Source organism: Cherax quadricarinatus, chromosome 6, assembly GCF_038502225.1.
Source record: "Cherax quadricarinatus isolate ZL_2023a chromosome 6, ASM3850222v1, whole genome shotgun sequence".
NCBI classification, from domain to species: Eukaryota; Metazoa; Arthropoda; class Malacostraca; order Decapoda; family Parastacidae; genus Cherax; species Cherax quadricarinatus.
In genome coordinates, this window is record NC_091297.1 from 20618145 (window position 1) to 20630469 (window position 12325).

Genomic DNA, 12325 nt, shown 5'->3' on the forward strand with positions numbered 1-12325 from the left:
TGAACAAATGGAATGACACAAACCTGGCATTAATAAGATAACAAGTTGGTGTGAGAGTGAGGTACCATGAACCAGGCTCAGGGAATGGTATTAAGAGTACTGTTACTGCATCATTCTGAGTGGAGGTGTTCACCAGTAGACTGTGACCTCGAGAACACTGACCACTAGCATCTGGTTCTTCACGTAATCCAAGAGCCACACAGCCTGCCACGCTAAAATTGTGCTTACTTACATTCTGTAAAGCGTATGTACTTGTTAGCTAAGCTTTATAAAGTGAATTAGCATAATGTGAAACAAAATAACCTGATTTAGTTTTAATTTGATAAAAATCAATAATTACATAACAAAAATATGTTTCTTTTGTATATTTGCCATATACGTAATGCAGATTATTCATTTAACCCTTTCAGGGTCCAGAGGCCAAATTTCAAAGGGTGCACCAGTGTCCAAGAATTTAAAAAAAAAAATTTTGTTATTTTTTCTTATGAAATGGTAGAGAATCTTTTTCTGAAGGTAATAAAACAAAAAGTACGAAATTTGATGGAAAACTGACAAAATTATGCTCCTGCGAATTTTGATGTGTCAGCGATATTTACGAATTGGCGATTTTGCCGACTTGGACTCCGATTTTAGGCCAATTACATTATTCCAGTCAACCAAATTCTTAGCTATTTCACTAGTATCACTTCTATTCTATCGATTGAGCACAAGAAATTGCCAAGTCAACTGTTTCAACTACAAAATAAAGTGATCGGAAATTGGTAATTTGGCCAATTTAACACAAAGTTCAAAATATTCCAGTTTCAAAATAGGGTCCAGAATAAACAATGCAGGCATTCCTGGCACTAAACTAACATTTCCTTTGCTCATTAGTTATGTTTTCAGGCTTTACAAATGAATTCCATTTTGATTTTTTATTCACATAATGAATTTTTATTCAAACCAAAAAATAGAACATTTACTGTTATGCAATATTGTAATAATTGTATAAATATCAGCATCACATCTGTGAATGCATATTAGACCCACCAGCTGGCGTGTATTAGACGTGTGAGGTCATTTGTTTACTTTTGAACATCGACAAAAATTTAACATTTCCACTACTTTGAGCTCAGTTTCATGCCATTTCCACTACTAAAACCAATCAAAATCATCTCTACTTCTGTAATATATCTTCCATTCTATCAAATGAGACCAAGAAATCTCAAATACAACTATAAAAGACATACAAAAAACACTGCAAAATCGCTGTTTTAATCGAAAATCACGGTCTCAGTTTTTTTTCTCTCATTATACACTGTGTGCTGCAGGATTTGTTTTAGGTGGTGCACACATACCACGTAGATGTATTCTCTCATATCTAGGCCCAAATTTACCACTCACAGTTTATCAGAGTGAGCTGAGCTCATGGCGTAGATCTACGGTTTGAACCCTGAATGTAAAGCCGTAGATCTACGGGACAGACCCTGAAAGGGTTAATGCCATTCTCTTTGTGTTCTCAAATGAAGTTGCTAATATAAAGTTTCAAATAAAAGCACATGTTTTTTAACCTGCCGGCAGCCTCCCACCAAACTAGTATGATGCCCGCCCTCCCCAAAAAAAAAGAAGGAAACATATTCATCCTCACTGATTCAATAGCCATCTTGTAATTCAATGGCCACCTTGCCAGAAGTGAACAGAAGCAATTCAAATGACCCCTCATAATTAATTAAACTTTCTCCTGTGTAGGTAATGAGGATTACAACAGTTTTTAGCACTTAAAAGAAGTCAAACTGGCTAGACAAAAATAAATTAAATAAAATGTCAATTAATAGAGGACAAATATTTATGAATCATAGTTGAGATGAACAAGAGTGAGGAACAGCAAACATGCATTACACTTCTAATGTGTACAGGTGTTCTATAATGGCTTATTGCATGTCTTAATGGTTCTAGGAATGGCCCATTTGATCACTCACACAAGGCCTCCAAGAAGATATTATAGGAATAAGAACTATAGGCAATACAGGAAGGTATAGATAAACATAATGTGAATATAAAAAGCAATCTGTAAGTGTTATCTTTCATCCTGCACATTTGCGAGAGAGAATGAAAAGACCTATCAATCCTGCCAGACTAGAAAAATGTTTAACAAGCTTCCAGTGTTGCTGCTACCCATAAAATATTTCCATAACTGCTGTATACAGACTACCCACAAATGTCAAGGCCAGTCATAGCTTGAACCAGTTCAAGAAGACTGCCAAAAAGTGTCTGATGAATGAAGCAACAGAAAGGGAGGGGAATGATTTTCTATTTTTTAGCTAAAATACGTGTAAATTTTACCTTATCCCTAGTAATGACCCTCGTATTGTAGATAGTCGTAATGACCCTCGGGTAGTAGATAGTCTTAATGACCCTCGTATTGTAGATAGTCTTAATGACCCTCGTGTAGTAGATAGTCTTTTTAGTATGATAATAAGATGTTATCTTCATTATAGAATAATAAGAAAATATTATAACCTTTATATTATAATAATAAGGTAAAAGGACCCCAATGGAAATAAGTCACTCTGTCTGACTTTTTTGGGTTATCCTAGGTTCTCTACACATATGCTGCTATGTATGATAATTCTATGTAACTGTATTGTGTATACCTGAATAAATTTACTTACTTACTTACTTACATGAAGCAAACTAGGTGGGAACACATTTTAAAGTTATAATAACTTACCATATATGGAGAGATGGCCAGCTCAACAGAAAGTGTTCCTCCAATGTCTATAATTGGTTCAAGATGAAATGCAAGTAGCGTTGGAGAAGCACTGGTGATATTTAAGAGAAGAGGTACAGAACCATTCTCATCCGGTGGCAAGTCATATTCAAATACAAAGTTTCCTCCGAACGTCTTTTTCACTAGATTGTGTCTGCAATGAAAGCAATAACCATGAAGACCATCTTCTTACAATCTCTCACACCTATACAATCCCATATCTAGATACACACACCAGAATGGAATCCATATCTGAAAAAAGCATGTTAAGAAACTGGAGAAAGTGCAGAGGTATGCAAAGAGGCTGGCTCTAGAGCTTAGGGGAATAACCTGTTGGACTGTGAGCAGGATAACTTTAATGAAGGGATTCAGGAAAACTGGTTAGGCAGGCTTGAGTCCTGAAGGAGAGAAGGGTAATGCCTGCATTCTGAAAGAGTAGTGGGGATGTTGTAGTTGGAGGAGTAATCTGTGATGTCAGCACACTTCTGGAAAGACAGTGACTGAGTAAATTCTGGTGAATGTGTTTTCTTCTTTGGGTCACCTTGCTTTGATGGACTGTTATGTTAAAAACTAGTAAAACAAGAGACCACAGCTTGAAACTGGAGTAGTGTCTGAGATGCTGCCCTAGATGGTGCCTAAACACCAAGGGATATTTATCATTGTATACATGCTGAGCCTAGGTAGTAGGTTGGTAGACAGCAACCACCCAGGGAGGTACTACTGTTCTGCCGAGTGAGTGTAAAACGAAAGCCTGTAATTGTTTTACATGATGGTAGGATTGCTGGTGTCCTTTTTTCTGTCTCATAAACATGCAAGATTTCAGGTATGTCTTGCTACTTCTACTTACACTTGGGTCACACTACACATACATGTACAAGCATATATATACACACCCCTCTCGGTTTTCTTCTATTTTCTTTCTAGTTCTTGTTTATTTCCTCTTATCTCCATGGGAAAGTGGAACAGAATTCTTCCTCCGTAAGCCATACGTGTTGTAAGAGGCGACTAAAATGTCGGGAGCAAGGGGCTAGTAACCCCTTCTCCCATATAAATTACTAAAGAGAAACTTTTGTTTTTCTTTTTGGGCCACCCTGCCTTGGTGGGATACAGCCGGTTTGTTAAAAAAAAAAAAAAAATATGCTGAGCTATTTCAGAGATTAAAGTATTCTTGACTGATGACATCAAAGTTAATAAAAAGCCTCTAGTAGTCAAAGCATCTAAAGCAGAAAAATAAAAAGAAATTTCAAACCAAGAAGCGGAGCTGCTAAAAAAAAATAATATTAAAAAACTTTTCTTGACAGAGTGGTAGAAGAGTGGAAAAGCTAACAAGACAATAAATGCTACAATCTCCAGAAACTGATTGATTACATGCTGTAGTTGGGACATCACAACCTTAGCTCTGTTCTTGTACCACAAATAGGTACAGTAATCACAGACTGCCTGTAAAAAATAATTCATCAATAGAAATGTGAATACAAATTTTTGTTTCTTTGCAAAGGTTACAATGTTTGATTTACATTTTATAAAATGTTGTTAAGCACAAAGAAAGCCACTAGAATGCCAGAGCATTTTGGGTAGACTAATATTAGTGCTTACAGACTAACTAAAACTAGACATAGGTTATGGAGTAGTAAATTTTTATTAGTCATTATTTTACCTTATTAATAAAGATAGGTTCCCCTACAATTTTATTTATCATACAACTGATTCATCATGAATTCCAATTTTTATTTTCTAAGGTTCACCATCCACATTTTGTTATCTACTATATTAACATAACCCTTCCTCTCCATCCTCTTCTATTCAAGTGATTTCACAACCTGTACTTTACCTATAACTTGTTTTGAGGGGTCTTCTACCCCCACATCTAGGTCTAAAACCAAGCTTCCCTGTTGACCACCTTGTCAACCAAGATGGCTATGTAGGCCTGTAGGCCCACATAGTTATCATATCCTGGCTGATGTGGCACTTTAACCCCTAAACTGTCCAAATGTAGATGTACATTCACTTGCATAGCACTCTGAATGTAGATCTACGTTTTTTTTACATGCTTTCAAACGAGGAAAATCAAGGTCGGAGCGCTATGTGCATAAACGTAGCTCTACATTTGGACAGTTTAAGGGTTAAGCAGGAAGCTGCCCAGCTTTTTGAAAACATTATCTTCATTCCAGCAGTATTTCTGATATTGGCTTCCAGTGTGTTGTGTGCTGAAGAGTCTGAAGCCCTGAATTTGACCTCAAATCTTCTCCATTCATCTTTTAGACTGCTTCACCATGACACACATCTCGCATTATCCTGCTTAATTTTAACTACTCTCTTAAAATTCATCCCATTAAGATAATTTCAACTGTTCTTATATTTTAGTTCTTCTTCTTTCAACAAATCGGCTGCATCCCACCAAGGCAGGGTGGCCCAAAAAGAAAAACAAAAGTTTCTCTTTTAACCCTTTGACTGTCGCAACCCCAAATCCTGAAGTGTCTCCTGGTGTCGAAGAATATTTGAAAAAAAAAAAAAAATCTTTTAAAATGATAGAGAATCTTTTCCTGATGATAATGACACCAAAAGTACAAAATTTGATGGAAAACTTACGGAATTACGGTCTTGCAAAGTTAGCAACCTCGGTGATATTTATGAATCAGCGATTTCGTCCACTTTGAGCCCTATTTTTGGCTAATTCTGTTGTTCCAGGTGACCAAACTCATAGTTATTTCTTTAGAACTCCATTTGTTCTATCGACTGAGTACAAGAAACTGCCCAATTACCAATTTCAACTACCCAATAAAGTGGTCAGAAATTGGCAATTTGGCCAATTTCACGCAAATTAAAAAATATGCCCACTTCAAAATAGGGTCCAGAATGAACAATGCAGACATTCCTGGCTCTAAAATAACATTTTCTTTGTTCATCAGTCACATCTCCAGGCCCCTCTTATATTACTCTTGATTTCTATTTTGAATTTTTATTCAAACAAAAAATAGAAGATTTACTGTTATGCAGACTATTGCAATATTGTAATAATTGTATAAATAATGTCAACCCATTCATGACTGCATATTAGAATGGCTAGCTGGACATTCATTGGACAATGACGTCATCTGTTTACTCTTGAACATCTCCAAAAATCAAACTTTTCCCCTACTTTGAGGTCCATTTCAAGGTCCTTTTCATAGTAAAGCCAATCAAACTCATCTCTATTTCTGTAACATGTTTTCCATTCTATCAAATGAGAAAAAGAAAACGAGAATACAACTATAAATACTATACGAAAATACACCTCAAAGTGGGCGCTTTAAATCAAGGTTGAAGTTTTTTTTTCTCATTATGCACTGCGTGCTGAAGGATTTTTTTCATACAGTGCACACTGACCACACAGACCCATTCTCTCACATGTGAGCCTACCAGCTTTCTCCTGTTTGATTTGAAGCCACTAGAATTTTTGAGTATACAGTGGACCCCCGCATAACGATTACCTCCGAATGCGACCAATTATGTAAGTGTAATTATGTAAGTGCGTTTGTACGTGTATGTTTGGGGGTCTGAAATGGACTAATCTACTTCACAATATTCCTTATGGGAACAAATTCGGTTAGTACTGGCACCTGAACATACTTCTGGAGTGAAAAAATATCGTTAACCGGGGGTCCACTGTACATGTATATGTCAAACACAAAAGGCTCGTAAGACGTATATATACGACCAAAACAATCAAAGGGTTAAACTTAGTAATGTATACAGGAGAAGCGGTTACAAGCCCATTGCTCCTGGCATTTTAGTCACTTCTTACAGTTCTATATTTCAGTTTTACCCAAAAAAATCACCTTCATAATTACAGTAGGGTCCCGCTTTATGGAGTTTTGCCTTATGGCGTTCATCTTATACGGCAATTTCAAATTATGACCAAAACTCTCTATATGGCTCCACATCTTTCTGATATGGCACGCACCACCCGGTTTGTTTACATTCTCTGTGAGCACTGCGTCTCTCCATTGCATTTGGAAACTTTCCAAAATTTCAAGTGTTTTAAGTTATTTCATATTTTATATACAACAGACCGTTATTTAGCATGAGTTTATTTGGCACGATTTGAGTATAGCACGACTGAAGAATTGCGACACATTTTTATGTAATACGTCATATGATCAATTTAACATGATTCGCGGGAGGGGGAAAAAATTTTGAGAGCGCGGTTGCCCGGTTGCCCGTGGTGAGTTATACCATTGAGTCAATGGAGGAGGCCTACTGCCATCCTCCCCGCCACCCACACCCACCCCCACCATGCTCCCAGCCTCCAGTTCAGTTCATACGCGTGCAGGATGGACGTACTAGGGAACCTAGGTGTGTTTATATACATACATATTTTCTTAATTTCATTGCCATTTGTTAAATCTGCCAAGCAATAATGGCACCCAGTAAGCATACAAGTGTTGCTGAAAGTGACAAGAAAAGGTTTAAGCATTCAAGTCTAGGAATTGCGAAGAAAATTGAGATATTAGACAAGCTTAAGAGTGGATCACATGTGATGGATATAGTGAGGGCCTATGGCCTTAATGAAGCGTCGGTTTGTACAATTAAAAAGAACGAGGCGAATATATGAGCTTGTGTAATGAATAATCCAAGATGACATCTCATGAAAAGAATGACATGTAGGCCCCAACAAGTAAATAAAACAGAAAACTTGTTGCTTGAGTGGACTGAACAAAAGACAAAGAAAGATGCACCACTTAATTTTATCTTAATTAGGGAAAAGGCCTTACAGTTGTTTAAAGCAGTGTGTGATAAGGAAGGCCTGAAAAAGTGTGTGTTTAGCACAGGCTGGTTCCATACCTTTAAGTTGCATAATAAGTTACATAATATTAAATTTTCTGGTGAAAGTGGTTCAGCTGATCATACAGCAGCAAGTAATTTTCCTGCTGAATTGCAGGAAATTATTTCTGAGGTTGGCTATGAGCCACATCAAGTGTTTAATGCTGACGAGGCAAGTGTTTTTTGGGAAAAAAATGCCAACACGAACTTATATCAGTCAGCAAGAGAAGAGTGCACCAGGCTTCAAGGCAGCAAAGGACCGCTTCACCTTGCTCCTTTGTGGTAATGCATCAGGTGATTTCAAGTGTAAGCCCATGGTTATTTACCGCTCTAAGAATCCTCGTGCTTTGAAAGGTGTAGATAAAAAACACCTTACCAGTAATTTGGAGGTCAAATCAGTCAGCACGGATGTCAGAGGAAATATTCATTGACTGGTTTAAGCATCACTTTATTCCTGAAGTCAAGTTTTACCTGCACAGCAAGAACCTTGCATTCAAGGCTCTCTTCATTCTTGATAATTCCTGTACTCATCCACAAGCTTTGCTGGATGTGACCCCACATGTAAAAGTTGTATTTTTACCTCCAAATACAACATCTTTAATACAACCATTTGATCGGGGAGTTATTAATTCATTCAAGTGTAACTACACAAAAAAAGTTATGAAAAAACTAGTTGCATCAATGAACTCTGACTCCAACTTGGCAATACCAAGCTTCTGGAATAAATTTAACATTGCAGACACTATCAACTATGCTAGAATGCATGGAACGAAGTGCCTCAATCAACATTAAACGCAGGCTGGGAAAAGTTATGGCCTAATGTGGTTAATTCTTTCACTAGTTTCCCCTTGCTTGAGTCAGGTTCAGGAAATTGTTCAGCTGGCAAGGAGATTACCAGGTGATGGTTTTGAAGATATGAATGAAGACGATGTGAATGAGCTCTTAGAAGATGATGATGATGAAGACAGGAGTCCAGAGGAAATGTTAGCAGAGCTCGATGCACAGATACAAGGGAGGGACATAACAGAAGAAGAAGAAGAAGAACCTGAAGAAAAACAGTTAACATTGCAGCAGTTATGTGAGCAGTTCCTCACTGAAGAGGACCCTGATAAATCTAGAAGCAGTGCCATGAAACTGGGTCTAGACCAGCTGATGATGCCTTACTGTCAGCTGTATAATGTATTGCAGGGTAAAACAGCCCAGAGAACCATTACAGAATTTATGCACACTCCAATACAACCATCAACTTCAGTACCAGAACCTCTACCATCCACTTCTGTTGACAACCAACAACCATCCACCTCAGCCCAGTAGGGCCACACCATCCATATCCACTCTCTCCTCAATCATCCATACACACCATTACCCACAATTTAAGGTAAGAAATACTATTATTTCTATTGCATTTGTAGTCTTAAGCAGTAATATATCACGACAATGAAATACAATTACTATATGTTCACTTTTATTTTTGTAAGATCTGTTGGTCTAAAAAAAAGTTGTTTGGCTTTTTGGGGGCGCCCAGGAACGTAACCCTATTTTTCCCACAAGTTCTTCAGTTCATTTAGCACAATTTTACCTAACACAGCATTTTCAGGAAAGTAACTACCGTGCTAAATAACGGTCTACTGTATGTGTTTTTTTTTTTTAACAAGTCGGCCGTCTCCCACCAAGGCAGGGTGACCCAAAAAGAAAGAAAGTCACCAAAAAGAAAATACTTTCATCATCATTCAACACTTTCACCTCACTCATACATAATCACTGTCTTTGCAGAGGCACCCAGATACAACAGTTTAGAAACACACAAAGATATACAGTGGCACGTCAGGATACGAACTTATTTTGTTCCAGAAGGCTGTTCAAGTGCTGATACATAACGAATTTGTTCCCATAAGTAATAATGTATATTACATTAATCCATTTCATACCCCCAAAAATACACTAACAAAAGCACTTACATAAATACACTTACAAAATTGTTTGTTTGGAACTGTTCATATCCCGAGGTACCACTCTATAACATATCCCTCCAAACTGCCAATATCCCAAACCCCTCCTTTAAAGTGCAGGCATTGTACTTCCCATTTCCAGTACTCAAGTCCAGCTATATAAAAATAACCGGTTTCCCTGAATCCCTTCACTAAATATTACTCTGCTCACACTCCAACAGCACGTCAGGTCCCAAAAAGCATTCTTCTCCATTCACTCCTATCTAACACGCTCATGCACGCTTGCTGGAAGTCCAAGCCCCTCACCCACAAAACCTCCTTTACTCCCTCTCTCCAACCTTTTCGAGGATGACCCCTACCCTGCCTTCCTTCCCCTACAGATTTATACGCTCTCCATGTCATTCTACTTTGATCCATTCTCTCTAAATGACCAAACCACCTCAACAACCCCTCTTCAGCCCTCTGACTAATACTTTTATTAACTTCACACCTTCTCCTAATTTCCACACTCCGAATTTTCTGCATAATATTTACACCACACATTGCCCTTAGACAGGACATCTCCACTGCCTCCAACCGTCTCCTCGCTACAGCATTTACGACCCAAGCTTCACACCCGTATAGGAGTGTTGGTACCACTATACTCTAGTACATTCCCTTCTTTGCCTCCAGAGATAATGTTTTTTGTCTCCACATATACCTCAATGCACCACTCACCTTTTTTCCTCCATCAATTCTTTGGTTAACCTCATCCTTCACAAACCCATCCACTGTCATGTCAACTCCCAAACATCTGAAAACATTCACTTCTTCCATACTCCTTCTCTCCAATGTGATATCCAATTTTTCTTTATCTAAATTATTTGATACTCTCATCACCTTACTCTTATCTATGTTCACTTTCAACTTTCTACCTTTACATACCCTCCCAAACTCGTCCACAAACCTTTGCAACTTTTCTTTAGAATCTCCCATAAGCACAATATCATCAGCAAAAAGTAACTGTCAACTCCCATTTTGTATTTGATTCCCCATAATTTAATCCCACCCCTCTCCCCAACACCCTAGCATTTACCTCCTTCACAACCCCATCTATAAATATATTAAACAACCACGGTGACATTACACATCCCTGTCTAAGACCAACTTTTACAGGGAAGTAATCTCCCTCTCTCCGACACACCCTAACCTGAGCCTCACTATCCTTGCAAAAACTCTTTACAGCATTTAGTAACTTACTACCTATTCCATATACTTGCAACATCTGCCACATTGCTCCCCTATCCACTCTATCACATGCCTTTTCTAAATCCATAAATGCAAAAAAAACTTCCCTACCTTGTCTAAATACTATTCACATATATGCTTCAATGTAAACCCTTGATCTACACATCCCCTACCCACTCTAAAGCCTCCTTGCTCATCTGCAATCCTACTCTCTGTCTTACCTCTAATTCTCTCAATAATAACCCTACCGTACACTTTTCCTGGTATACTTAAACTTATTCCCCTACAATTTTTCTCCCCCTTACCTTTATATAAAGGAACTATACATGCTCTCTTCCAATTCCTAGGTGCCTTTCCCTCTTTCATACATTAAACAAAAATAAAACCACTCCAACACTACATTTCCCCCTTCTTTTAACATTTCTGTCATGATCCCATCAGTTCCAGCTGCTTTACCCCCTTTCATTCTATGTAATGCCTAGTGCACCTCCCCCACACTCAAAGCCTGTTCTTCTTTACTCCTAAAAGATGGTATACCTCCCTGGCCAGTGTATGAGATTACCGCCTCCCTTTCTTCATCCACATTTAAAAGTTCCTCAAAATATTCCAGCCATCTACCCAATACCTCCAGCTCCCCATCAACTAACTCCCCTACTCTGTTTTTAACTGACAAATCCATTCACCCCCTAGGTTTTCTTAACTTGTTTATCTCACTCCAAAACTTCTTGACAGTGCCTCTCCCACTCTATCATCTGCTCTCCTTTTGCACTCTCTCACCACTCTCTTCACCTTTCTTTTACTCTCCATATACTCTGCTCTTCTTATAACACTTCTGCTTTGTAAAAACCTCTCTTAAGCTATCCTTTTCTCTTTTATCACACCCTTTACTTCATTCCACCAATCACTCCTCTTTCCTCCTGCACCCACCCTCCTATAACCACAAACTTCTGCCCCACATTCTAATACTGCAATTACAAAACTATTCCAACCCTCTTCAACCCCCCACACTACTCATATTTGCACTAGCCCACCTTTTTGCCAACAGTTGCTTATATCTCATCCTAACTTCCTCCTCCCTTAGTTTATACACTTTCACCTCTCTCTTACTTGCTGTTGCCATTTTCCTTTTGTCCCATGTACCTCTTACTCTAACTGTAGCTACGACTAAATAATGATCCGATATATCAGTTGCCCCTCTATAAACATGTACGTACATCCTGAAGCCTACCCATCAACCTTTTATCCACCAATACATAATCTAACAAACTATGTTCATTATGTGATATATCATACCTTGTATACTTATTTATCCTCTTCCTATTTTTCATAAAATATGTACAGTAGACCCCCGAGTTTCGTGATTAATCCGTTCCAGAGGGCCTGCCGAAAGTCGAAATTCACAAAACTCGAAACCATTTTCCCCATAAGAAATAATGGAAATAAAATTAATCCATTCCAGACACCCAAAAATATTAAAATAAAATATTTTTTTTTAAATTAAATAAAGATTTACATACTGAAAACAATCAGAAATCAAGTACATGCATATAAAAAATAATAATAACATTACACTTACCTTTACTGAAGACTTCTGGGT

At 37.9% G+C, this 12325-nt stretch overlaps 1 protein-coding gene across 4 annotated transcripts in view; it reads right to left on the reverse strand.

Moving 5' to 3' along the window:
- LOC128692541 (transmembrane protein 8B) overlaps nucleotides 1-12325 on the reverse strand; it is a 296349-nt gene that overhangs the window by 162593 nt on the left and 121431 nt on the right. For all 4 annotated transcript variants that reach the window (XM_070080854.1, XM_070080860.1, XM_070080865.1 and 1 more), the window contains 2 exons: nucleotides 2711-2903; nucleotides 24-235 (listed from right to left, as the gene is read on the reverse strand). In XM_070080854.1, coding sequence (XP_069936955.1) covers nucleotides 24-235; nucleotides 2711-2903 — 405 coding nt within the window. The remainder of the gene's footprint in view (nucleotides 1-23; nucleotides 236-2710; nucleotides 2904-12325) is intronic.